The sequence below is a fragment of the Varanus komodoensis genome, unplaced genomic scaffold, assembly GCF_004798865.1.
Source record: "Varanus komodoensis strain SLA01 unplaced genomic scaffold, ASM479886v1 scaffold88, whole genome shotgun sequence".
Classification (NCBI taxonomy): Eukaryota; Metazoa; Chordata; class Lepidosauria; order Squamata; family Varanidae; genus Varanus; species Varanus komodoensis.
In genome coordinates, this window is record NW_025336576.1 from 232,516 (window position 1) to 260,374 (window position 27,859).

Consider the following 27,859-nt stretch of genomic DNA (forward strand, 5'->3'; position numbering starts at 1 on the left):
CGGGGCACTGACAAAGGACAGCGTGGTGCTTTCAGAACTCTGTGCGTGCGTGCGTGCATGCGTGCGTGCGCGTGCGTGCGTGCAAAGGGCTAGGCTGCCCTGGGGCCCTCCGGAGGCTCTCCCCGGCTGGGTCAACGTTGTAGGACGGCCTGTTCTCGCCCAGCTGCATGTGGGGCTCGGGCCTGAGCCCGCCTTCTCTCCTCTATGCCCAGAAGACGGGGAGGCTGCTGCACAAGATGCCTGTCGCGGTGCCCAGGAGGGACCGGTCCGCCAGCGGCGCAGGGAGCCCGTCCGCTTCCTCCTTGCTCCACTTGCGGGGTGGCGGGAGAGCCTGCGCGGGGAGAGCAAGAGGCTTGTTGGCAGCCGCTGAGGCCCCGGGCCCTGCCAGCCGGCCCAGGGGCACCTCCTTCCTCCTGAGCTTGTTCTGGGGGAGGGGGCTGACCCTCTCTCAGGCCGCTTTCCTGTGGGCCGGCATGGAGCGCCCACACCTGCCCTGGAATCTACCCTTGCACAAGGCGGCCTTTTCCATCCCAGCAAGGCAATTACTTGCTGAGTTGCTCTCGCTCCAGCCCCAATCAGACATGTGTTTACTGCTGTATTTTCTTAGCTCTGGCTGCTTTCGCTCTTCTGCAGCATTGCATTATTGTTTATTATCATGTTGGTTTCTTCTGGTAAACTAAGTGAGCCAAACATTTCTCCAAAAAAAGAAAAAAGAAAAAAAGAGTGGCTTGTCCCAGGCCATTGTCAGGATCCGAGGCGGCTTCAGGGCTCCATCTCTGCCCAAAGGCCAAAGAAACAGCCTTGCTAGTTGCAGGATTGGACCCACAGCCTCCTGCAGCCAGCAGGGCCCTTATGAGCACTGCCTGGGAGCCCCCAGTGGAAGCTATAGAAGAACCAGGCCTTGCCCGCAGAAGCTCTTTCAGCGGCGAAGGTATCCTGACTGGTCCTGGTGATCCGTATCACTACTTGGCTGTGAGCCTGCGCTCGGGACCTATTCTTACTCCCGGGCCCGGCTGCAAATCCGCGGCTGCTGCCCCAGCCTCCGGCCCTTGCGTCCACTCCTGCTTTGCTCCAAAGGCACCTTCTCCGTGCATGGTCTTTCTGGCTCTTGACTCCTGGTTCATGCTTACCTGTTCTTGGCTTGGAATTCAGATGGGACATCGGGTAATACTTCGGCTTAAGGTGTCTGCCACACCTTGGACTCTGGAAACGGAGTCCCTCTTCCCAGTCCTAGACTAAGCTCAGCGCAGGCAAGCTGGTCTCCCTGGGATGTTTTCCGCTTCAGCTGCCAGCCCCAGCCAGCACTGCTGCTGAACTGGAGTGACGGGGGTCACACATTCTCACGTCCTGAGGGCCCCCAGGCCTGCCTCATGTAGTGCAGACCCACTGAAGCTAAAGGGACTTTAACTGAAAATGCACATGAGCTAGAAGGTCCATTTACTCACCGTGCAGATTCTCTGTGCACAGGCCAAGCTAGAGCTCCATTAAAGCACCTGGCTGCCATTCTCCTGCTGTGTGTGGGGCTTCAGGTCCCCGCCACCTGTTTTCACTATGGTTTTATTTTATTTTAATTGCATCCCTCAAACCCTTGGATTTCTTTTTGCAGAAAAGTAAGGCGCTAGGGTTGGTTGAAATGGGGGAAAAGCCTCTCCTTTGGAATCAATGCAGGCCCTTTCTGTCTTTTTAATCTGGGCTGGAATTTGGCGAGAGAAAAGAACAGGTGGGGGAAAATTTTTATCTTTCTCTCCCTGACTGCCGCGGTCCCCATCCAGCTTGCTTTCATGAATGTTTCATTTGCCCCAACTTGCTCATTCCCTGCAGAGAGGACTTTTTGTTGGGGGGGGGGGGGTTTCTCTTGGGATTCCCCACCCACCCACCTTGTAATGAGGTACATTCCAGAAATGGCTCTACCATGTGCCCTGTGGCCTGGCTCCAGACGTGGAGAGAGGTGGCTCGCCCCGTCACCCAGTCCCCTGCCCAGGGCCTCTCCTGGCTCACCAGAGTGCGCTGGAATAGTGCCGCCACCTGGTCCAGGCTCGGGATGCTCTCCTGGTCCATCCTGGCGATGTAGCAGGACCGCCCTGGCCAAGGTCTGTAGCCAAGCAGGAGCTGTGCGGAGAGGAAGCGCCCAGTCTCGGTGCGAGGGCGATGGCGCCACGTCCTCACAAACACCCACCTGCCCGCAATCAGCCACACCTCTCCCTCCACCTCCTTCCAGTTGCACCCGAGCAGGGAAAGCAGGAGCACTTTCCCCCTTAACCCACAGGAAGGGGAAAAGTTGGGTGTCATTTGACGGGAGCTTCTATCTGGGAACACCCCAGGTGAGCAAAGACGACTGGGGTGGGGGAGATTTTGACGGGGTTTTCTGCTGGGTTTTTCCTCATGCCCATTTCTTGTTGCTCTCCAGACAAATAAGCCGCAAAGGTCTGGAGTCAACCTGGCTCTGCAGAAAGCTTTCCCCCAGAGCTGCGGCCATCTTTTGGGGTTGCCTCGGCAAGCGGTCAGTCCCTCGTTCTTAAGCAAAGTAGGCCTAGCATAAGCGAAGAACCCGTTCCAGGGGTCCCCGCTCCGTGCAGTGGGCGGGCTGCCTCTCCGCCCCCTGGCCGCAGGGCTGGCCCAGCGGATTCCCCTGCCTGCGGCCCCCGCACTGCCCACAGGCGGCCGACTTACTTTACGTGACACATAAGGGGGACGATCCACCAAGCGCCCCTGGCCGCATGCGCCCCTGGCCGCAGGGTCTGCTGCCTGGCTCAGCTGAAGAGGCAAGCCGGGCGTACTCCAGCCGTGGGAGGGGTGCACCATGCGGGGCAGCCCGGGTTCCGTTTTGCGTGCACCCGCGCACTCAGCTTGCCGTGTTGTGAAAGGACTTGCGCGTGTCATGTCATTCTGAAGTGGGTCACCCCACAGCAGCCTGTTGTGATGCGCAAACTGGACAGTTACGAGCCATTTGCTGCCCTCCCTTTGGCTTATGGTGAGGCCGGTCCTGCGTGGCTCATTTAGTCTGAATCCTTAAAAAAAAGGGCTTCTCTGTTTTTATGCCTGCACATTAAGGTTGGCCTCCCCCAGCTGGGTACCCTCCTGATGTGGTGGACTGTAGTTCCCACAGGCCCAGCCAACTGAGGTTGAGGATGATGGGCTCTGTGAGGGCACTGGGTTGGTGCTGGCTGCTCTCGACTTTGCAAAGCCTGGCACTGAAGTGGCATTAACATTGGTCCAAGGAGAGACGGGACCGCCTGATGCTGCAAAGGCAGCTCCTCCTTGTTCCTGGGCTTGATTCCCTGGAGAAATGTGTGCCCCTGCAGACCTGGAAGTTCCGTGTAAACCAATGAGGAACCATTCAGTATTTCTGCAGTAATGAGGACTAGAAACTTAATCTAGAAGAGAGCTGAGAATGCTACGGGGGCTCAGCAAGAGGAGAAGGCTTTGTTTCCAAGCGTCTCTTACGTGACTGTAGTCATACACCACCGTGGCAGAAGAATTGGCCTCCGTGCTTATGTGGAACACCACCTGGATCTCCTTCCGGCTCATGGAAAGGTGCTGGGGGGAGCCTTCCCCCGCCAGACCTTGAATGCTCATGTGCAGGACCTGGACACAGAAGAGAGCTTGGCTGCAGCTCTGGGAGCACCGTCACGCTGCGCCAGTGCGAAAAGGAGCGCCTTTCGTTTAGTGGATCGCTCAGAATGTTCCCTGGGAGCACCGAGGGCTGAAGGTGCTTTGCTTCGGATCACAGTTCCCAGTTATGCTGGTGGGGGGTCCTGGGGGGTGTAGCTCGGCACCTAGGGAGGGTGCAGGTTGGGGGATGCTGGCGCAGGAATCTGCTGTCCTTACCGCCTCCTTGTGTATGATCCGCTGCCCTATCAGCCCGTAGACCAGCGCAATCACGACGACAACGACCACCACCACCACCACCACCAAGAGGTTCTTGCAAGGGAGGCCAGGCAGCTGGGGAGATGCTGTGTAATCCTGTGGAACCAGAAGATGCAGATCGGGAAGGGGGGCATTGCAGTCCAGGGACAATGGATGGGAAGAAGCCTGAAGAGGCAAGTCCAGACTGCAGGAACTTGTAGTCCAGACTCTACATGTAGGAAAGCTGGCATGTCAGGGAGAGGTCCTCTCCCTGACAGGCTAGTTTTCCATGTGCGGGGCTTTGTTTGTGGCAATGGAGTCCAGTGACTGCAATGTCAGAGGGGCAGCACCCACTCTGGTCTTTAAGGAGCTCTCCATGCAGAGAAACTCTGCCCCCAGCTCTGCACATGAATGGCTCCTGTACAGCTCAGACTGACACCCAGATTGACTACACAGCCCCACTGACATTGGAGTGGTTCTGAGACGCCCTGCCTGCAGCCTGAAACCCCCCGAGAAGCAGGGCACGGAGGAGAGCTGCACTGCCTCTCTCTCCTTCAGAGGGTTCCCCAGTGCCCCCCTCCCGCCCTGCCCAGGTTCCCCCCACACCTCGTCCCAGAAGGTGTGAGACGCACCAGTTGTGCTTCGAGCATCGGGCCGTCCTTGCTGCTCCTCTTCTCCATCCTTGCCAGCTCCTCCCCTCCTCCTGGGCTGCCTCCTGGCAGGAGGGCGCCTGTACTTATAGCGACGGCTCGTGACGTGTGCTCCACTCTCCGGCCTCTTGCAGGCACCTGCCAGCTGCCTGCCAAGCCTTTACTTGGGAACCTTTCAGAGCAGACCCTTCCAGATAAGGGTCCCTTGGGCTCAGGTCCATCAAACACCTCTGAGGAACCTTGTCCAGAAGCAGAAGGGCCTCTTTGACGCAAGCAGTCCTTCCTGCTTCTGGAAGTCACCTGGCAACTTTTGGAGCAGGTACCTCAGGACCTTCTTGAGATGTTGAAAGCAGGAGGATGGAATGAGAAACCTGCAGAGGGCAGCCAATGCACTGAGTCAGGGCCACTTTGTCGGGGGGGGGGGGGGTCTCAGGCGGCCTGAGGTGGCCTGGTGGCCCCTTTCCTCAACAGTTGTACATGTAAGAAATTTAAGTGCCCTGGGAAGATCATCCAAATGGTGGCACACCATTTCCCAAGGATGGGAGCTCTGGACGAACCCCTGCTTGCAGCTCCAGAGCCCCAAGTGGGGCTGAATTGGTGCCCCGTCTTTGCAGTGTGAGCACACCCATGCTGGCGAGCTTGGGCAAAAGGCCGCGCCCCAGAGTTAGGGCACCACACCAGGAGAGCACGTGGCTCATGTGAGAAGCTGGGGGAAAGGGCTGCAGGCCGTGGAGATGGATGATGGTGGGGCCTCCTCTGTGGATGATGGGCTGTCTCCAGGCAGGCCCGCCGGGGGGCTAGTGAGCCCTGAGACTCCCTGCTGAGGAGGAGGCCCCGGGAGTTTCCCCAGCATGGATCGATCTTGTGCGTGTCGCGGCCCAGCTCTGTGCTCCTATGCACCGCTCGGCTCTGCTCTGCTCAGCTCGCAAGCATCAGGCCATCTCCTCGCGCGCTTTGTCCTTTGTTGTCTGGGATGCAGCTGTGCCAGGAACGGGGATGTTTGTATCCTCGCCACTCGCGTGCCACGAATTGTTGGGTGGCAGCTGGAGGCCACCAGGGCCATGGGGTGTGGGGAGGGGGAGAAATGAGGCAATGCGGGGGGGGGCGGGCTGTGCAGGTGGCGGTGGGGGGCCCCTCTCCCCATGGATTTCTGCCTTTGGGGTGCATAGCAACGGGGGTGCGATGCTTGGACTATGGCATATGGGCCCCCGCCGGCGCCTTCAGCCTCGCCCCTCTTTGTGCTGTTGCGTAGCATCCCGCGGCGCGCATTCCCGCGGCCGGCAAAGTGCGGGGGTTCCCAAGTCCCGGCCTCGGGTGACTCGCCACCTGCCCCTTGGTAGGTCCCCCGGGAGGAAGAAGCGGAGGGTCGCGCCGGCCGGCAGCTGCTCCGCGCTCCATGCGCCGCCGGCCCCTCGCTTCCCCTCTCCCAGGGCAAAGCTGCGCTCCCGGCGGGGCTCTCGCCCGCCGCGCATCGGGCGCGCGCCCGGCCGCCCGCCCGGGGCGCGCGTGCTTGCTTGCTCGCCTGCGCGCGCGGTTGCTCGCCCCTCGCGCCGGGCGGAGGCGGCAGCTTCTGCAGGAGGGCTCTCCGCCGGCGCGCAGCCCGGCGAGGCGAGGCGAGGCGAGGCGAGGCGGCGCCCCTGGGCAACAGCTGCCTGGGCTGGGAGGGCCGACTCTTCTCCCCAGACGCGCCAGGCCGGGAAAGGGCCATGCCTGAGCCGCCGCGGCCGGGCAGAGCCCTCCGAGCGGGCCCGCTCCCGCTGCTGCTGCTGCTGTTGCTGCTGGGCCTGGCCGCCCCGCGGAGGGCGCCCCGACCCCCGCCGTGCCCCCCCAGCTGCTCCTGCACCAGGGACACGGCCTTCTGCGTGGACTCCAAGGCCATCCCCCGGAACCTGCCCCGCGATGTCATCTCGCTGTAAGTGCCAGACTTGGGGTCCCCCGGAGGTTTGGGGGCGTGCTCAGGAAGCATGTGGCTATTGCCAGGGGGCAGCCGGCGGGCCGGGAGGGGCCTGGGCCAGGGGCTGGGAAGGGGCCAGATCGCGGCGGGGGGGGGGGGGGGCGCCAGCAACAGCGCTCTGCAGAACGCATGGAGCCCTTAGTTGGAGGATCGGAGACCGAGTGTGGGGTCCCCATTTCTGGTGGCTCCATCCTGACTGTGCCAGGGCGAGGCTGGGGCCAGGGGGCATCCCAAGCAAAAGGGGCCACGGTGCAGGACTGGCTCCACCGAGCAGCTGGATTCCACCCCGGGGGGATGCTTCCCTTTGGGCCAGGAAGGGTGGCGGAAGCTCATTGCCCAGCGGGACAGGTCCTTCTGCGAGTGTGTGAGCCAGCTTGCCTTGTTAATGGACAGGGCATGTAAAGGGATGGGGGTCACCCCGTTATCTCCTGATGGTGCAGTTGGGGTCGTGGGACACTCCTTTGATGAAGGCATGTCAGGTGGTAAGCCAGGGCCCCCCAAAATGCACCCCCATCCCCCACCGTTCCCTCTCTTGTGGCTGATTCGGCAGCTCCGGGCAGGGCGAGCAAATGTCCCGGAAAGCGCAGCCTTGGCCCAGAAGCCTCCGTCAAGGGATTCCCCGTGCCAGCGTTTACACCACATGGCTGGGTTCGCACGATCGCTTGGCACTTACAGTGCAAACGACCTGCAAAACCAGGTTGACCAGCGGGGCAGAAAAAGGACCGGGTGCACCTGAGGTGGCTTTGGCTCCCCCATCCCAGGGTGAGCCCGTTTAAGGTGGTTTCTCTCTCCAGCCTCCAGGTGTGAGTCCTGCGTTCAAGACTCACACCACAACCAAGTCGCAACCCTCCTGAGGTCCCCAGTTCCCAGGCTCAGTTCTCTCCCCACAGAGAGGGAAGACGGGGGAAAAGAACACCTGCCCGGGCTGTTGTAAGGAATACTGAGCGCAAGCATTCGGAGGAGATGCACTGAGCACAGAAACCCCTCGGCCGGCTGCATCCTGGCGTGGCTTCTAGGTGCCTGGTGATTGCTTGACGTGTACGCGGCCCGCCTCGGGTGCGCAGAGGGTTGCCACATGCCGATCCGCTGGAAATGGCAGGGAAGTGGATTTCAGCGGGGCTGTACGAGGAACTTTGTAACGATGCGAGTGACGCAGCAGAGGACCATCACTTTGGAGAAGCTGGCTTCTCGTTGCCGGGGCGGGGAGGCCGGCCATCTCTCTAGGTGCTGGGGCGGGATCGTGTGCTCCCAATCCTGCACGGAGGTGGGTGTTGTTGTTGTTATTGTTTCATTTCTGTTCCACCCATAGCCAAAGCTCCCTGGGCAGTTTACAGCAAAGTATAAATACAATAAATATAATAAAGGCATTAACAGGAATTAGAATTAATTTGACACAGCATAAAAACATTAAACAATAAAAAGACCTGGCCAAGAATAAAAGGAAGGCATTTGGCTAATTGTGTCAGGCTGCTGAGTGGCTGGGGAGGTCTTCAGAGGCCTCTGCAAAGAGAGCTGTCTTATCCTGGCGCTGAAAAGATGCCAGATCTGGCTCCAGACAGGCTGCAGCAGGGAGGTTGTTCCAAAGATGGGGGCCACCCCCAAAAGGGCTTCCCCCTAATTGCCACCCTCTAAGCCCCCCGAGGAGTTGGCACCTGGAGGAAGGCCCCAGAGGATAAGTGTGGTATCTGGACAGATTGGGGTTGGAAAAGGCACTGCAACAGGTATTGTGGTTCCAAGCCATGTGGGGTTGGACTAGATGACCTCCAAAGTCCCTTGGAGCTTTAAGATCCTGTGAAAGTATCACCACAGTGAGAGTTTGCATTCTGCTGAGGTGTCATCAAAAGTGAAGACATTTCTATTCAAGCAAGTCTTTGGCATGTAAGTGGGGCTGCCAGTTTGGATGCTTTTTATTCTGTTATCATTGTGTTTTACTCATGTTTTGATGCCTTTCTTTTACTTTTGTTTCAATCAAGCTTTACTTATGACTGGAGTCAGTTCAAAGTGCCCTTTTCTTGGTAGAAAGGCGAGGTATAAATCAAATCTGTTCCTACAGCAAAAATGGGCTCGAAACCTCCTTGAGTCAAGAAGAATACAGTGTCTGGGGTTTTGCACAACGGAAGTGGGCTGTTTTTGCACAGAACATACAAGTTGTGTGCTGTCCGAGCCATGCAGGTGACGGGTTGCGCTGAAGGCCATCCTGCCGGGGTTCAGGAAGCTCCAGCAGTGCCGCCTCCTTGGAACTGGAAAGCCAGGGCCCCTGGCAGTGGCGGCGTGCTGGACAAGCAGCAATACAAACCAAGGTGCTTTGTTGTGCAAAGCAGTTTTTGCCAGCAAAGCACATCTTGGCTGCATACTGTGAGGAAGAACCATGTGGGGAGATGGTTTTCCTGGAGGCCACAAGGGCATGGGCCCCGCTCAGCCCTCCAAACACTCTGAGCTGCCGCCTTCAGCAAGGCTGTTCGGGGGTTTGCACCTCACTCTAAGCTGGGGCGTGCAGTAGTCCCCTGACCTCTCCCCACTCTGGCGTCATTCCTCTGGGGCTCTCCAGGACACACGCTGGCCTTCCTCAGTGCTTTATCCCTGACTGCTCTGGCTGCATCTGTGTGCGGCTGGCGCTGATGCGCGCATTGATTTGTGTAAGTGGCTTTTGAGCCTGGTTCCAGCTCACCTTCATTAATCACAGCCAATGGAAAGATCTTTAAATACATCCTCTCTGCAGAGAGACATCCCAGGGTGGCTGAGACAGGATGTGGGGAGAGCAGTGAATCAATGTCTTTTCTTAGTATTCTGTGTGGTTAATAGCTTGGGATACTTCTTGAATGTCCACGGATGGACAAAAGATAGTTGTTCTGCAAGCAGCCTTGGCTTTGGATGGCTGGGAACTATTAGCTAGTGAAATGCAGCTTGGAATGCTGCCAGTGGAGGATGTCGGACTCTGACCCTCTCCAAGCATGGCCGGGCCTGCCAGTTCCCTCGAGCTTTTATAGGCACAGCTTCTGTCCCCCAAAGAACACGGCTTGGGAAAGTACCGACGCAGCTCGGGAGTAACCCTGCCGCCTCCCCCATCCCTGAACTGCAATTAATTCCCAGGATTCCCTGGAGCGAGAGAACGGCAGTTAAAAGCCCTTCTGCACCAGACGGATAATCACCGTATCTACTTCTGCTTTCAGCACAGAATTGAGATTTGCACGGAAAGCTCTTCTCTTCCACTCCGTAAAGTCCACTGCTGTGACACTGTAGTGCAAGACACCAGTAGCAGCAGCCACTTTCAGGGAAAAAACCCTGCCATTTTCTGTCCTAAAAATACCAGGGAAAGTGCCCCGGAAAAGCAGGAGCAAAGCTGTTGCATCATGAGGGTGCCTAGAGAGCCCATAAATAACCATGTGGAAGGAATAATGAATGCACAATTAATGCTGTGTATAGAAAACAACCTGATGTATGTGTAGGCAGAAGAAAGTCCTACAACTCCCAGCATTCCCAAGCAGACATGTTGGCTAGGGAATGCTGGGAACTGTAGGATCCCCCCACCCCTCCATCTACTGGCGTAGGGTTGTAGCCTCCTCTTCTCCGTAAAGGTATCCTCCAGATTGGGGAAGATCACGCATTGCATGTGGATAGACGACCCAGGCCCTTAACAACGGCTTGTGTGTCAACTGGGGCCTGTTCCCCTCTCCATTGAGCCATGCTGCCTGGATTCAGATGGCACAGCAAACTGTGCCTGGGTATGTGATGGACAAACCACGATGGCTTGCTTAACCCTCAGTGGTTCTTTAAACTAGGTCAGTGTGCAGGAAGGAGGTAAAAGACCGAGCCTGCGAGTTTCGGAGTAAGGCGCTAGCGGAGCTCAGGTGCGCCTTGAGAGACCTTGGGGTGCTGTTGCTTCCTTTAGAAGGCTGGTGAGGAGCGCCATCCAAGTGGGTTGACTCTGCAGGCCGCCCTTTCTGCTCAGCCTGCATATTTGTAAACAAGCACAAATATTGCAAACTGCTGGACCCGCTGGGGAGCTGGTGCAGCTCTCAACCCTCCGAGCAATGGGGTGCTAATCTGTAACAATATTTTCTAATGCCACTGCACCCTGGCCTGAAAGGAGATCTCCAGGTGTGTTGGGCTTCAACTCCCAGCATTCCTGACCTTTGGCCATGCTGGCAGGGACTTCTGGGAGCTGATGTCCAAAAGAGCCAGAGGTCTCCTTTCTGCCCGCCCCACCTCCACGCAACACCCGCAAGCCGTGCTGCCCTACACTACCTCTTGAGGTGCTGGTATCCCCAGATGGAGCCCCAGACTTCCTGTAGGCTTCGGGGCATTTCTGAATCACGTGGACTCTTCTGAGAGCTTCAGATGCCCCTCCTGCCAGGATATCTCTCACCTTCTGTCTTGTCTTCTGTCTTCTCCTGCAGGACCCTGATAAACGCAGCCTTCAGTGAAATCAAAGAAGCTGCCTTCGCTCACCTCCCATTCCTGCAGTTCCTGTACGTCTGTCTGCCTCGCTGCGCTATCGTCCTGAAAAGCCGCTCACGCCCCCAAGTTGCCAGCCCCTTGTCCCAGATAGTTATCAACAAGGTGCCCACCCAGGGCAGAATCTTTACTGCAGAAGTGGCACGAAAGGAGGCGCCCTTTCTCCGACTGCCTGGGCATCTTCAGCTTCCAGCTCCAAAGGAGCAGGGCTTGGAGGGGAGGTGGAGTGTCTGTGCCGTGTGGCGAGCTCCAGTGCAAGATGAAGAAAGCGGACGGAGGGGGTGGCGGCCATGAAATGAGGCGCACAGAGGTGGAGGAGGGCTCATGGGTCATCTGACTTGGGCAGGGAAGGTGACGCGGGAGGGGAGGGTTTGTCACCATCAGGACATCCGGAGTCATCAACGGAGTTATTCCAAGTAGTTGGAAAGGAGGGTCCTTTGGTAGTCCTCTGTGACCAGTTTTCAGATAAAAGGTGCAATCCTGAAAGCATTCTGGGACAAGGGTTCCCCAGGCTTCAACTTAGATGCTGCCATTAGAGGAAACCCACTAGATCCGCCTTTGGTGTCTGTCTGTCTGTCTCCTTAAATTGGGCGGGGTTTAATTTGAGCAGTTTGAGGATGTGGAGAAGGTTCTTGTGGGGGGGGGGGTGGAATCCGCCTATGTTGGAGGTTTGTGACTGAAGACCTCCCCCTTTGTCTACCATATTGGAGAGTTCTTGCCCTCAGAAGAGGCGTGTGATAGCCTTGTAGCTTTGGGGTTTCCTGGGTGAAACTTATTATATTCCCGATGTGTCATGAGGCAGCCTCTGCCATTTCCGCATCCAAAGGCCCAGCCCACTGGAAGAGAAAGGAGCTGCTGGCCAACTGGAAAGGCATCAGCTGGAAACGGACGGTCTGGAATCGTCGTCGCCCTGGCCTGGGGGACCCGCGTGGCCTTGGGCGTGTGGCCTAATGTGGAAGCTGGAGCGGGTGGGCATGTGCTGCTCAGTATCCAAAGCCTTAGAGGCCCAGCAGAGCCATTGGCAGGTTGCCCCCTTGGGCCAGCTCACTCAGGGTGGGACTGGAGTCCCACGTGGCTCCCCGGTGGCGCCTGGAAGCCACTTTCAGAGAACGCTTTTTTGGCACTCTGGCCACCGGCTGTGGTGAGCCTGGGGGCTTCCTCTCATACCCTGTCTCGTTCCCCATGAAACCCCTGGGGGAGGCATTCGGGGTTCAGCATCAGCAATGTGCTGGCGATGCTGGCTCTCCCATTGCTTGAGGAAGCTCTGGACTGATTTCCAGAGGTAACGGAGGCCAACCGATGGACGCTGAATCCGTGGAAGGCAAGATGGAGAAGTGCCCAGGGGTGCCAGGTGGGGTGAGGCTCCCCATGAAAATTCTGCCTCGTTATCCAGGCCTTCGTCTAGGCTGGACCTTGACGTTGGGCGCCCAAGCCTCTGTGCCCGGGGTGCCTTTGCCCAGCTGGCACGGAGGTGCCACCGAGGTTCGTACCTGGGGAATGCAAATGGAACCGTGCCCTGGAGACACAGGGCTTGGCTGCGTCCAGATCCGTGCGACGCGTTCGTTCTGCACAGGGCTTCCTTTGAAGGATGCTTCTGTTTTGACCCTTAGGGTTTTGGTGTTCGATCATAAATAATGCTTTAAATTCTTACCCGGAAGTACGTATTTTAAATGTGGCTTTAATTGTGATTTTAATATTTATATAGAAACCACTTAGGGCTTTTAAAACTATTTGACAGTGAAGTAGTATAAATTAATATGTCCAAATGGCTGGAGCAAAAGCGATCTCTTGTCGCTGCTCAGGAAATAGGGAACACCTTACTCCTGGAGTGCACCGTGCCTCATAGGAACTTGTCTGTCTAGTTTAACAGCTTGTCTTTTTCCTTTCAGCTTGTTGAACTCCAACAAATTCTCCTTGATCGGGGACAATGCCTTCGTGGGTCTCTCACACCTGCAGTACCTGTACGTTCAGTTCCTGGTCAAAGGCATACCTATCATGGGAGCAGAGCCCGTAGAAAGAGGCAACGGTGGAGTCCAGACGACACGCTAAGCCTCACTCAAGGCTTGTGTGTGGGTGGTCATTGCACTGTGGCTTGCTGGTGAAACCTGGGTTCCCATGTGGTCTGAACCTTGCTGTGCCTGCAAGCCACGGTGTGCCAGTCATGGCTTGATAACTTGTTAAGGCCGATAGATGGTAAGGGCAAGGACAGAGCCCAGCAGAGAGAGCGGGGTGAGCCAGGGATGGAGAGCAGACAGGGATGGGCCAGGTTTGCTGGGAATGATGTAGAGAAATGCCGAGAAGCACAACAGGTCTTAGAGAGAAGTGGCCGGTGGAGAGGGGGGTTCATGGCCTCTTCTGGAAGTGCTGGAATATGGGCAAAGCATGTGCTTCCGTGGGGCGGGGGGGTGGCCCAGGGGCTTCTTGATTTACCTCCGGCTGCAAAGACTCCTCTAGCAACACCGGATGCTGTGAGAGCCGTGAAGAGCATGTCTCCTTCTGTGCCCTCAGGTTCATCGAGAACAATGACATCCAGTCTCTGTCAAAGAACGCCTTCCGTGGGCTCAAGTCTCTGACGCACCTGTGAGTTTTTTCTGGCACCTGTGTTGTCTTGTGAACCGCTTAGATGGCCGTGTCCCTTTGGGGCATGTGACGCGCCTGCAAGGGGAGGAAGAACAGAGCCCAAAGCTTGCGGTCGCGATGGCGGGTGGCTTGTACCCCCCAAAGAGCTCTGGGGAGAGGTCTGGGGGCGCCTTGCCTGCCGCACCATGCAGCCACTCCCAACTTTCGGGGAGCTCTCCGTGGTGCTGCATCCAGCTTGACAACGGTTTGGCAGCAAGGAGAGCTGTCTTGGGCTAAAATCTGCAGTGGATACGCAGTGTGATGCCCCAGCTCAGTGGCGCGGGGGGGGGGGGGGCAGACCATTCGCTTAGCGAAAGCTGCCCCCCCCGGGCTCCTCACCCTAGCTGTGCATCAGAGTTACGCAGGCAGCGGGGCAGATGTGCCGTGCCCCCTAGACACCCCTGCTGGCGAGCCATGCTGTGTCCATGCTCTTGAAGCCACAACTTGGAGGCCTGGACTGGGGGCCCTGCCCGGGTGCCCTGAGCGGAATTCCCACCGGCAGGACAAAGGCTGCCAGCGATTGGGCCTGCTTGCGTTTGTGTGCAGAACTTGCCTGCGTTTATTACGCTGAGCTCATGTGGTCACGTCGCCCACCGTCACCCGTCACCCGAGGCCCTCCGCAGGGAAGGGGAGTCCACGAGGGATATTTGGGGTAGGGCTGGGGTGGCAGAAGCCCTTGGTCTGCAACGGACATGCTTCCTTGGGGTTCCCTGTCAGACAGTGGGTGGGCCTGCAGCCAAAGGCGGGCAGGACACCCCCTCCCTCCCCCTCCGCCCTCCCCATGCCGCTTGCACAAGAGCAGGGTGGGGGCCCCAGGCTGCCTGCTCCCTTGTAGAGGAAAGGGGGGTGCTCGCCCTGCCCGTCCAGGGCTGCCCCATGACCTGCAGCGGTGCCCTCCGTGCAGGCACTCCTTCCAGCCCCGCCATCGAAATGGGGCCATTGGCTGCCACTGATCGCACTCTTCTTCCTCTGCTTCAGCTCCTTGGCCAACAACAACCTGCAGACCCTGCCCAGAGACCTCTTGAAGCCCTTGGACATCCTGAGCGACCTGTGAGGTTTTTCCCTACTTGAATGCCAGTTACCCTTCTCTGCTTGTTGTGTTGAACTTTGCTTGAGCTCCATGCAGCCCTGGCATTCCACAGGCGTGTTTCTGAGCAGCCTGGGAAAAAACCCATGCGGGGAGACGGAAGGAAATGGGCACGTTTAGGCTGAGGGGAGACAGGAGAGCACTTGCCAGAGTCTTGAAAGGCTGTCACACAAAGGCAGGCTGGGTTTTCAGTCATCTGAGAGGGAAGAACAGGGGATAATGGGATCAAGTTGCAGGAAGCTGGGTTCCGGCTGGACATTTTATTATTTATTTATTTATTAAAACATTTTTATGCCGCCCCATTCGCCGAAGCCTCAGGGCGGCTTACAACAAAAAATTAAAATAACATTTTAAAATATATACAATAAAATACAAATATATTATTATTATTATTATTATTATTATTATTATTATTATAGCATTTCTATGCCGCCCCTTGCCGAAACCTCGGGGCAGCTTACAACATGATAAAATACATTGAAATACAATAGTACATAATAAATTACCATTAAATATAAAAATACAAAAAATACATTGATTTACAAAAATAAAATTAAAATTATCAGTATAAAATAAAAATATAGGAGGAGAAAGAGAAGGAAGAAGAAATTGCCCTGGCCAGATCATATGTTTTAACAATTGAAATGATGTTTAAATAAAAAGGTCTTTACCTGGCGCCGAAAAACCAGTAACGACGGTGCCAGGCGGACCTCTTTGGGGAGTGAATTCCATAGGTTGGGCGCCACCGCAGAGAAAGCCCTCCTCCGGGTACTTACTCTCCTAATTTCTTTCATGGAGGGTTCCCGGAGAAGGGACTCTCCCGCAGATCTCAAAGGGCGGTCGGGCATATACGGACGTAAGTGCTCGTTCAGGTAGCCAGGACCCAAGCCGTTTAGGGCTTTGTAGGTCATAATCAACACCTTGAATTGGGCCCGGGCTTCAATGGGAAGCCAATGAAGCTGACGGAGGACTGGAGTCATGTGAGCATAACGCCCCATCCCCGTCAGCAACCTGGCAGCTCTATTTTGCACCAATTGAAGTGTTCAGACTGTCTTCAGGGGAAGCCCCACGTAAAGCGCGTTACAGAAGTCTAGGCGGGAAGTCACCAGCGCTTGTGTCACCGTCGCCAGGCAGTCGAACTCCAGGTAGGGGCGCAGCTGATTAATCAGCCGAAGCTGAAGGAAGGCGCTCCTCGCTACCGCTGTCACCTGCGCTTCCAAAGAAAGCTCCGGATCGAGGAGTACTCCTAAGCTGCGGACCTTATCCCTAAGAGGGAGTGTTGCACCATTCAGGACCAGGTCAAATCCACCCTCTCCGAAACCCGATCTGCCAACCAAAAGGACCTCCGTCTTGTCTGGGTTGAGTTTCAGTTTATTGGCCCTCATCCATTCCCTTACCTCGGCCAAGCACCGGTTCAGCACAGCCACTGCCTCACCTGGAGTAGTGGAAAACGAGAGGTAAAGCTGGGTATCATCAGCGTATTGAAGATTCCGCAGCCCACACCTCCTGATGACCTCTCCCAGCGGTTTCATATAGATGTTAAATAGCAGAGGGGATAGAATGGAGCCCTGTGGTACTCCATGGCATAGCTGCCATGACGTAGAGATATGGTCCCCCAGCACTACCTTCTGGAATCGACCGTTGAGATAGGAGCGGAACCACTGCAAAGCAGTGCCTCCAACCCCCAATCCCGCAAGTCTATCCAGAAGGATACCATGGTCGATGGTATCGAAAGCCGCCGAGAGGTCCAGAAGAACCAACAGGGATGTACTCCCCCTGTCCTTCTCCCTGCACAGGTCGTCGTACAGGGCAACCAAGGCAGATTCAGTACTGTACCCGGGTCTGAAGCCGGACTGAAAAGGATCCAGATAATCAGTTTCATCCAAGAGTGCTTGGAGTTGTCCCGCCACCACTCGCTCCAACACCTTGCCCAGAAACGGGATGTTGGCCACAGGTCTATAGTTAGTGGCCATCTCTGGATCCAGTGACGCTTTCTTCAGGACCGGTCGTATTACCGCCTCCTTTAAAGGGGCAGGCACTCGACCCTCCCTCAGAGAAGCGTTAACCACTTCCAAGATCCAGGTCCCAATCCCGTGCTTGGAGTTATTTATTAGCCAAGACGGGCAAGGATCCAATAGGCAAGTGGTGGGACGTACTCTTCCAAGCACCTTGTCCACATCATTGGGCCGCAATAATTGAAATTCCTCCAATAATTTTGGACCAGACGGTGGCATTGGCGACTCCTCAGAGACCTCTGATTCATTAGTGGAGTCCAGCTCGTGACGAATCTGAGCGATTTTCTCCCTGAAATGCCTGGCAAAGTCGTCACAGCAGGCCTTCGAGGGTGGCATCAGATCTTCCTTAGGACCCAGGCGAACCAGGCCTTGCACCACTCGAAAAAGCTCCGCTGGACGGCATTGTGAAGAGGCAATGGAAGCGGAAAAAAACTTCTTTTTCGCCGCCTTCACCGCTACAGCATAGGCCCGATAGTGGGCTCTCAAGTGTGTTCGGTCAGATTCATCCTGTGATTTCCTCCACCTACGCTCTAGCCGTCTCCCAACTCGCTTCATCGCCCGTAATTCAGGTGTATACCAAGGGGAAGAGCGGACTCTGCCTGGTGGGAGAGGACGCTTAGGAGCGATTGTGTCCACAGCCTTGGTCATCTCTCCGTTCCACAGTTCGACCAGAGCCTCGACAGGAGCACCAGTCTTGTCAGCCGGAAACTCCCCCAGGGCCTTCAGGAATCCATCCGGATCCATCCGGCTCCGGGGGCGGGCCCATACAATCGGGTCTGCACTCTTATAGAGGGAGAGGCCGCTCTCGAGCACAAACCTCACCAGGAGGTGATCTGACCATGACAGGGGAGTCAAACATAAGTTCTTCACCCTCAGGTCATCCTCTACCTGCCCCGTCGTGAATACCAGGTCCAGAGTGTGTCCACGTTCATGGGTCGGGCCAATGACATGTTGAGACAGGCCCATGGCCGTCATAGAGGCCATGAAGTCCTGAGCCGCCCCGGTCAGTCCAGACTCGGCATGGAGATTGAAGTCCCCCAGGACCAACATCCTGGGGGTCCTCAACACCAGGTCCGAGACGGTCTCTGTCAGCTCAGATAGGGAGACTGCTGGGCAGAAAGGTGCACGGTACACCAATAGAATCCCCAATCTGTCTCGTTCGCCCAACACCAAGTAGAGGCACTCCAGCCCTGGTCTCAAAGCCAACAATGCGATGCAGCCGCCAGAAGGGCAAAGGCTATTCTGGGATGCATTAACAGAAGTATCACTTCCAAATCACGAGAAGTAGTAGTTCCCCTCTACTCCTCACTAGTCAGACCTCACCTGGAATCCTGTGTCCAGTTCTGGGCACCAAGATTTAAGAACGACACAGGTAAAGTAGGAAGGCTCCAGCGGAGGGCGTCAAAAGTGACCCGGGGTGTGGAAATGCTCCCCAAGAGGAGAGGCTGAGAGAACTGGGCACGTGCAGCCCAGCAGGGGGACATATGCAGAGGGGGCTGGTGGCCCAGCAGGCACCCGGGGAGCTGTCCAGGGTGCTGACACTGGGGCCAAGAGAAGAGCGGCACGGGCCGCCTGCCAGCTGCTCAGACTGCAGCCGGAGTGCACCTGTGATCCCACTGACGCTGGCCCCACCAGCCTCCCCGGCCCCATGGACTGGCCCCTCCCAGGTGCACAGGCTCCGCCCCTCATTGGTGGGCCACCCTGTGCTGAGGGCAGGGGCTGCTCTCATGTTTGCCTGGGTGCAGGGAGCCCCACCCGCACAATGCCAGCTGTTCGCCGATTTGTTTATATATTTATTTATTAAAAGCTTTTCTGTCCTGTCCCCTGCAGAACATCTCAGGAAGGCTTACAATGAAAAGTAGAATAAAACAAGCGCCACACCATCAGACAGTTAATATACTAAAACCACAGTTAACATCAATTAAACATTAAAAGGACGGGAAAATAAAAAGGGTTTCGCCTGGCGCTGAAAGGAATATAATTTCGGCACCAGGCGAACCCCTCTGGGGAGCGTGTCCCACAGTCGGGGCGCCACCGCAGAGCAGGCCCTCCTCCGAGCAGCCACCCTCCCGATCTCCGTCAGGGAGGGCTCCCGAAGAGGGACCTGCGCCTCAGAGCTCAAGGGGCAGAAGGGCACCTAGGGGAGGAGGCGCTCCTTCGGGTGTCCCGGACCCAAGCCGTTGAGGGCTTCATGGGTCACCACCAGCACCGTAAATTGGGCCCGACTCCAAGTGGCGGCCAGTGCAAACGGTAGAGGGCCGGCGCTACATGTGCACACCTGCGGGTCCCCATTAGTATCCTGGCAGCGCTGTTCTGAACCAGCTGCAGTATCTGGACCGCCCTCAAGGGCAGCCCCACGTAGAGCGCATCACGGTGATCCAGCTGGGAAGCTGCAGGTTGCACCATCCAGAGCCCCGATAGAGCCCTGCTCCCAGTGTGAGCAGAAGTCCCTGCAGTTGGAAGTGGGGATGGGGGCCAGGTGGGTGAGGGCGGTGTTCCCCCGCCACACCTGGGCAGGGCCCTATGGCTTTCAGGCCAGCCACGCACCGCACAGTTTAGCGGTTCGCCTCTTCGTCTCCATATCAGCTGCACAGGATCACATTGCGGCTCACTGACTGATTGCAGTTAAAGAGGCCTTAACCTGCTGGAGCAATCCAAGCCCAGTCCAGGCAGAGCTTGGAGAAAAATTCCCAGGGTCAGCGGGCGCCGGTTCTCCTGGCCTGCAGAGACCAGCAAGGCCTGGTCCAGGCATCCGCCGAGTTGCTTTGTGGCTCACAGGAGATCCGCCGGGCCACATCGGCGCACGGGCGCTCTGGATTGCCATGTCCTCAGGGCGCTAAGCGAAGGCCTTTGGCTCCCGAGGGGGCTCCCATGTTCCAGCCCTGCCCCATGGACGCCGGAGCCTCTGCACCCACGCTTGGTGCAAGCCTGCCATGCGGGGGCTCAGGACCTCTCTCTCCACTCAGCTTCGAGGGGAAGGCTCCCCTTGCTTGGACATGGCTGCTGACTTGGCTCTCCCAAACAGGGACCTTCGGGGCAATTCCTTGGCCTGCGACTGCAACAGCAAGTGGCTGGTCGAGTGGATGGCAAGCACCAACACCAGCGTGCCGGCCATTTTCTGCGCGGGGCCCCCCCAGCACCAAGGCCAAAGGATCAGCCAACTGCCGCTCAAGGACTTCGACTGTGTTACCACCGGTAATGGCAGGGTTTTTTAAAGAATGTCCAAATGGTTATTATGGACTTATTCTAAATAATTCAAAGTTTTACAGCCTTGTGAAATCTCAGCAGGGTTAGCAATGGATGAATGCTAAATCAGTTATTTTAGGAATGTGAAGGGGTTTTGATGTCTATCCTGTTAAAAGCACTGGAAAAGTTAATTGTATCTGGAGTTTAAAGGAGTTAACCACATTCAGTTTTGAAATGGCTTTGCACTGAGAAGAATTCCAGGCCTCAACTTCAGAATGAAGGTGAAATTCTGACTTCAAAAATCTTTTGGAGAGGTAACTCTGTGTGTGTGAGTATGGGGGGATTAAATTGGAAAGGGGGCTCTCCTGGCCACAGCTGTGTCCTGCATTAGCTAGATCTAGGGGTACCCCCAGAATATCAGCAGATCTTCCAAAGAGCCTGTCTGGAACCCCACCCAGAGCAGGCAGTGGGCCCATCCTCTCGACTCGGGGGCCACCTCGCCCCAGGGCTCCCAGCGTGCCAGGACCCAGTCTGTGGCCCGGGAGGCCCCGCTGAGCAGCGTGTCTGCGGCTGCTGGCTCGGTCCCCCAGTGGCCTCTCTCAGCAGCCACCGCTCAACGCTAAATTGCACGAGGGCTAAGAGGGTCCCCTAAGGAAACCCCGTCAACCTGCCCAGTGCTTGATTAACACCTCCTGTCCACCTATCAGACTTGGACCGCGAAGGGACGTTTTCACGGAAGCCCATTCTTCCGAGTTGATGCAACTCCCAGGGTCAGACAGACTCCGGAAACCAGACAGAAAGGGAGAAAGCAAGTTCCTGTTTCTCCTTGGAGAGCCCAAGCGAGAGAATCTCGCACCAGATCGTTGCGACAAGCCCACCAGCTGCGCCCAGGCGGGCCTACGCACGAGGCAGTGTTTTTATTTATTTGTTTATTTATTATATTGCAATTTCTATCCTGCCTTTTTCCTGCAAAGGGCTCAAGGCAGCTTACATCATTCTCCTCCTCCATCTTCTCCCCACAACAACCACCCTGTGAGGCAGGTTGGGCTGAGAGTCTGTGACTGGCCCAGAGTCACCCAGTGGGCTCCATGGCTGAGCAGGGACTCGAACCCAGATTGAGTCCCAGTCCCGTGCTCTTCACCACTACACCACACTGGCTCTCCTTCAGTGTTCCTTCAGGGTTGCAGCTGCCAAACCTTTTAGGGTGCTGTGGGTGATCAGGGGACACACAAGTATCTGTGCTTCGCCCTTGCATCAGATTTCGTGGTGCACCAGGTCCTGCCTTTCCAGTCGGTGTCTGCAGAGCCCTTCCTGCACTCCAGTGACCTCTACGTGGCTCTGGCCCAGCCCAGCTCCAGCAGCTGCACCATCCTCAAGTGGGACTACGTGGAGCGCAAGCTGCGCGACTTTGACCGCATCCCCGGTAAGGAGCAGCCATGGGGAAGGAGCGGCCGGGCGGCGTGTTCGCTCCACGAAGGGAGAAGAATTAGAAATGCAGCGCAGACCATGCCCAAGTCTCCCAGCTTGTCCTAAGAAGAGCCGCATTTGCCCCTGGGGAGACGTGGTCTGGCCTGTTCCCCATGTGTTTCCATGCACGATAAACACCGCGTGCACGCAGAGGCCACAGGCAAAAAGCAAGCATCTGTGGGGGGGGTGGTCTGCCTCCCTTCTGGGAAAGAGAGTCCTCACTTTCTGACCTGGGAAGCCCAAGGATGAGAACAGCAGTGGCTATTCTGTTGCAAGGAGGAAGCACTCTGCGCCCACTCAGACGACCTCAGGGCTGGGGCCACACAAGTGTCTGGTTGTTTCGTGGCTTGTGAGCTCTCCCTCCCCAAAAGTAAAGCTTTCACCCTGTTTAGCACCTATAAAGAGACCTGAGGGAGTGCTTCCACTTACAACAACCTTGTAAGGTCGTCCATTCTTGTTTTCCCACCTGGTAGATGCGAGGGCTGAGGCTGAGGTGTGTGTGCCAAAGGCTACACGGCAGAGCCCATGGCAGAGCTGGGCAACGGGCAGGGCCTGCCTGATTCACGGCCGAGCTTCTTAGTCGCTCTGCCCGGCAGCCCTTCAGCCCTCACAGGGCAGCAGAACTGTGCTGGCATTGCTCGGTCGCCCGAGAAGGGAGCTGCCCTGGGGCATTCGGACCAGTGCGCGCAAAACCAATGGAACGAGTCATGCGCACAAAGACAGGCGCAGGGTTGTATGACCCACGCTGGCCTTTTTCGTGTATTAAGACCACTCAAGCCGGTGAGGCTTTGGCTGTTCTGCACTGGCTTGTGGTGGCTTCCGCGTGGGCCCCGAGGCTCCCTCCCACTGGGATCGGCACAGTGGCTCTGTCCTAGGTTCAGGGTTTGCATGGAAGAGCAGCCAAGGTTGCCAGTGTGCCTTAGAGCCCATAGGATGCCCCCATGGGATGCTTCCCAGTGCTCACCCACCTGCCGTTCCTTCCCAGCTCACTCTGCCATCTACTGCAAGCCGATTGTCGCCGAGTCGCAGCTGTACGTCGTGGTGGCCCAGCTGTTTGGAGGCTCTTACATCTACCGCTGGGACACCAACATCGACAAGTTCGTCAAGATCCAAGACATCGACAGCCAGAAGATCCGCAAGCCCAACGACATCGAGGCCTTCCAGATCGAGGGCGACTGGTTCTTCGTCATCGCGGACAGCTCCAAGGCGGGCTCCACCGGCCTCTACCGCTGGCACCAGAACGGCTTCTACTCCCACCAGGACCTGCACTCATGGCACCGCGACACGGACGTGGAGTTCGTGTAGATCGAGGGGGCGCCCCGGCTGATCATCTCCAGCAGCTCCCAGGCCCCCGTCATCTACCAGTGGAACCGTGCGCAGAAGCAGTTTGTCCACCTGGGCGACGTGGCGGACGTGATGGACGTGCAGATGGTCAGGCACTTCCGGATCAAGCGGGACAGCTACCTGTGCCTCAGCCGCTACATCGGGGACTCCAAGGTGGTCAAGTGGGAGGGGCTGCGCTTCACGGAGCTGCAGACCTTGCCCTCCCGGGGCTCCATGGTCATGGAGCCCTTCTGGGTCTCCGAGCGCCAGTACATGGCCCTGGGCAGTGACTTCTCCTTCACCCACATCTACCTTTGGGACGGGCAGAAGCAGAAGTTCATGAAGTTCCAGGAGCTCTCTGTCCAGGCCCCCAGAGCGTTCCGCCTGCTGCCGCTGGAGGACATGAATCTCCTGCTGGCGCCCAGCTTCAAGGGAAACACGCTGGTTTACAAGCATATTGTGGTAGACCTCAGCTTGTAGGGTGCCTGGGGCCGCCCCCTGCACCCCCCCCTTGCCACACGCCTCGGGCATGGTCACCACTTGGAGCAGGGCTGCTCCCTCCGTCCCTCGGATTCTCCTCACGCGTGCGCCGTTCTCTCCATGCCCTTGCCCTTCATGGCTTCTGCAGAGTAGGGAAGGGAGCCGGTAGCTGCCGCTTGGGCGCGGGTGCAAGGCCTTCCTGGATCTCACCTGTGCCCACGTCATACCGACCAAGCGGCTTGACCGGAACTAAAATCTTGCTGCCAGATTTTGAGCACTGATACAACTGCATGCACACACACACGTAACATACACGCACGCTCACACTCTAACAACTTGCACCGTCCCTTGCAGATGACCTTTGTGGTGTGTATGGATGTGGCAACTGTTTTAGCCACATAATGTTTCAAGGGTGCCTCCACACCGGGTGTTCGAGACACCCGTTTTTGTTCGCTCACTTATACGAGGTATTTGCACTGCACTGTCATCAAATAGCTGTCCTCTTGTTTTCCTGTCACCTGTTTCTTCCGGTTTCTTTGGAGTCCTCATAAAATCTGACTTTCTGGAGGGGAGGAATGTGCAGCCGTAGAGCTCCCCGCAGCGGCTCTTCATCAAGGAGCGTGGCTTGGAAACGTGCAGTGACTTTGGGGCACGAGCCCCGTCACCACCCCTCTCTGCTTCAGCACTCCTCCGCAGTGTCCCTTTCGATTACTGCCCTTTTCATAGTGTGGCTTTGAAAACCTTTCCTTTAAAACATTGTCGCCTGTATTAAAATATTCACTCAATGGCACTTCAGCAATAGAGTGTTCCAGTAATTTTTTTAAACTAACAGCCCAGTCCTGTACACGTCCATCCTGAAATAAGCCCTCTTGCTAAGACAGCACTGCAAGTGTTCATATGCACAGAATTGCACTGTCAAAAAACAGCATGCTGCAAATTTTATTTATTTATTTAATTTAAAACTTTTCCAGTCTTGGGACAGTTTAACAATACAAAATGTAAAAAAATTTAAACACAGCATCCTAAAAATTCAACTAACAATAAAACCCCAAATTAAAACAGTCAGGTCTTAAAACATTGGGAAAATAAAAGGTTTTGGCCTGGTGCCAAAAAGAATGAAGTGACGGCACCAGGCGAACCTCTCTGGGGAGCGTATTCCACAATTGGGGCACCACCGCAGAGAAGGCCCTCCTCCACGTAGCCACCCTCCTAATCGCCTTCAGGGAGGGCTCCCGGAGAAGGGCCTCTGCCCCAGATCGCAAGGGGCGGGCAGGCAGGCGGGCGCATAGGGAAGGCGGCGCTCCTTCAGGAAACCAGGCCCTCAGCCATTTAGGGCTTCGCAGGTCACAGCCAGCACCTTAACGATTCGTGTGCACTGTTCCTCCGACATCCACGTGGATGCGTTCTGCATGCTAGTGTGGATGGACCAGCGTCCATTCAGTGTATACAAACAGGACTTTTGCTGTCTGACTCTCGGACAGTCAATTGCAATTCTGGGCTTTGCTTGCTGCCTGAATTTTGCCAAAACGGTACAGTCCAGAAGCCCTCTTAGCTTGGATCCCATGCCTAGGCTGCTGTGTTCCAGCCAGGCGTTGCTCGTGCATTTGTGCCCATGTTCTGCCATGTGCAGGTGATCATGGAATAGCTCAAAGAACAATCCCACAAGTGTAAACACTCTCCAGCATCCTGTACGTAACCTAATCAGAACATGTTCAAACTGAGGTGCTCCGAATCCATGAGTAGCGTCAAAGCCACACTGGCAACAGCAGGCAACTGCCTGCTCTCCTGAGCGAGGGGGACGCCTGGCACGAAAGAGGCCACGGTGCATTTCTTCGTCTTGTGTGGGGAAGTGCACCCCGCGCCCAGCTGATTGTGCTCATGAAGGCTGCGGGGACGGCCTCCGAGTCTGAGCGCCCTCTCGCCAGCACCAAGCAGGCCTTGCAGGCGGAAGGTGAATCCCAGGGAAAAATCTAATCCAGGAGCCATGCCCCGGTGGCTCGCTTTCGCTGCGCAGGCAGGCGCCTGTGCTTGCTTTAATTGCCGGGCATACGGCAGCCCTAATTCTCCCCACCTGCAGTTCCGGTCCTCTTCTGTTCCCCACAGGAAATTCCACCCTGGGTGGGAACAGGCGAGAGCAATGAGGGGAGGGGAGGGGAGGGGAGGGGACGGGCTGGGCTGCCTGGGATTATTCCTCTACTCTGAATCTCACGCAGACACACCCAGGTGCTCTTTCCCTGCTGGATTCAGCTTCGTGTGACATGCCGCTTGGCTGTGGTGCCCGCATTAATTTGAGCAAGGTGTTCCTTTGGCCCAGCCTCTCCGACAGGCTGAAACCAGCGGCTGCCTGTGGGATTCACTTCCTCCGTTTTGTGTGTCCCGTGGGAAGGGACTACGGATCCCCCCCCCCCCCCGACTGGCACTCCTGGCCATGCTCTTGTGGAGCTGGCCCAGTTGCGTGAGCCTCTGAGCCTGGGATGCCACTGCGTTGTCTGCGTTGTGTGTGAGCAGCGCAGGGGCCCCGGGCAGCCTTGGAGAGGCCCGTCTTCCTCCTCCAGTCTGTCGCCGCTGGCCTTTTGCGAAATGGGCCTCCTTGCTCTCGGGGTCACTGAGATGGCAGAGAAGAGGTTGACGATAAAAGCAGAGGACTGGAAACTGGGTGGAAAGGCGGAGGGCGGAGTTCTGGGTCTCCCCGCAAAAGACTGGGCAAAGGCAGTCCTTGCACCCCAATAATGCCATGCATGCATCAGCGGCAATGATTGCTCTAACTATGTGCAGCTAAGTTACGGCGCGAGCGCAGCGTGCAATTCTCTGGTCGCCCCTGCAGTTTCTTTTTGGCTTCTGTATCAATCCTGCTCGGTGCTCCTGGCTGCACGAAGTGTTCTGGCGGCGTGGTTGGAGGGAGTAGGTGTCTCGCAGCTGGAGGAGGCCAAGAAGTTCTGCATGCAGGCTTTGGTGCTGGGCCCAGAGAGCACCTTTCGCCCAGACTAATGGCTCTGCACAGAGGCTCGGTTTGAGTCTCACCCATTTCCAAGAGCACGTGGTCCCTGGCAGAACCTGCCCTGCCTTGCCCTGCTTTTAACAAGCAGCCCTAGCTTGAAACCAGCACAGATTTAACACACACGCGGAGTAGAAGGCAGACAGAACCTCGGAGTGACCCGGGCTTCTGGCCTAGAATGTACGACATATAATACTGATACATGCATGCTAGCATCTCCAGCTGCACATCATTCTCACAACCACATGGTGCACTACAAACTCTTCGGGCTTGTGGTGGCTGGGACTTGGCAGGCTCAGGCAGAAAAAGGTGCCTGGCAGAGAACGGGCCAGGTGACCTCACACGTGCCCTCCACACCTGTGCTTCTAGAGAGAGCGGCATGGGCGGAGGGGACCTCTGAGGCCCAAGGCGGAGGCGGAGCGAGATGAGAGTCGGGAGGAGATGCAAGAGCCCGCTGGGAGCAAGAGGGAGGCGCTGCTCCAGTGCAGGAAGAGGGGTGTGTGGGGCGGGGCGGGGGGGGGTCTTTCTAGAGTGCGGCTGGACCTGCACAGATGCCCGGCTGCAGGAGGGGCACATGCCATGTTGCTTAAGCGCACCGGCCCCGAAGGCGTGCTGGGCAGGGTCCTGGTCCTGGGCCCCGGTCCTGTCACTCGCAGCTCCGGCGTGCCCCCGGCAGCTTCGGCTCCCCCTCCCTCACCTGCTTTGCCTGCTGCCTGGGGACCACGGGGCACGACGCCTGCCTGCAGGACTCTCACCGGGCAGTTTCCTACAGGAAAGGGGGGAGCACGGGAGGCAGGGCAAGCGCTGAAGAGAAGTCCAGCACCCCCAGCGCGGACCGGCCACCCAGTGCGGCATTCCCATTCCGGGCAAACGACGGACACGCTCCCTGTGCCGGGGCAGGACATTCCTGCGCCCTTTTCCCAGCACCACCTGAATGTTTTATTTATTTATTTATTTATTTATTTATTTATTTATTTATTTAAGGCCTTTCTGGACCGTCCCATTCCCGAAGTCTCAGGATGGTTTAACAATACAAAATGTGTAAAAAAAAAAACAAACAAAAAACACAGCATCCCAACAATTCAACTAAGAATAAATCCCCAAATTAAAACAGTCAGGTCTTAAAACATTGGGAAAATAAAAAGTTTTTGGCCTGGTGCTGAAAAGAATAAAGTGACGGCGTCAGGCAAACGTCTCTGGGGAGCAAATTCCACAGCTGGGGTGCCACCGCAGAGAAGGCCCTGAACAAAAGAGTGTCTGCTTAGTGCATCCCAGGAAGGGGGGGTCCCCCAGTGGCTGTGGAGGGTTATTCCAGGACACAGTGAACTTGAGTGTTGGGGTCTATTGGTCCCCCAAAGGCCTGGCCACTGCGCCCTGTCCATGCAGCCCCCCCTCCCCAAATTCCCCATAAACTTCTGAAAAATGTGGGGCTACTGTTGCTCATATCAGTGGGGGAAGCGCTCCCCACTGGTGCTTCCTTCTATGTGCCATCAGGTTGTCTCTGACTTACAGGAACCCTACGCACGAGCGCCCTCCAAAATGTCCCATCCCTCACAGCCCAGGCGAGCCCGTGTAAAGCCGGGCCAGGGACTCCCTGGTGGAATCGGTCCATCGGTCCTTCCCACAAGTCTTCCTCTTCTCCATTTCTGCCCTCCGCTTTGTGTTTGTCGTTCTCGCCAGCCAATGCATTTGCCGGCTCTCCTCCAGCACCTGCCGTGGCAGAAAACATGAAAACGGCTGTTTGACAGGGATATCGGCCACCTGCAGTGACCATTTCTGTCC

At 56.7% G+C, this 27,859-nt stretch overlaps 2 protein-coding genes across 2 annotated transcripts; one reads left to right on the forward strand and one right to left on the reverse strand.

Moving 5' to 3' along the window:
* Positions 1-197: 197 nt before the first annotated feature.
* Positions 198-4,526, reverse strand: LOC123016760 (pulmonary surfactant-associated protein C-like). Its single transcript, XM_044417359.1, has 5 exons — positions 4,479-4,526; positions 3,829-3,963; positions 3,445-3,585; positions 1,999-2,109; positions 198-331 (listed from the first exon to the last, which is right to left on the reverse strand). Exons 1-5 carry the CDS (start codon positions 4,524-4,526, stop codon positions 203-205), a joined length of 564 nt encoding a protein of 187 aa, XP_044273294.1. The 3' UTR covers positions 198-202.
* A 1,676-nt stretch (positions 4,527-6,202) lies between these two features.
* On the forward strand, positions 6,203-23,089 carry LGI3 (leucine rich repeat LGI family member 3). Its single transcript, XM_044417360.1, is given in 8 exon segments — positions 6,203-6,408; positions 10,848-10,919; positions 12,795-12,866; positions 13,414-13,485; positions 14,503-14,574; positions 19,652-19,821; positions 21,071-21,235; positions 22,265-23,089. Coding segments are annotated over 8 exon segments (1,647 nt in total). The 3' UTR covers positions 23,083-23,089.
* The last annotated feature ends 4,770 nt before the right edge of the window (positions 23,090-27,859 follow it).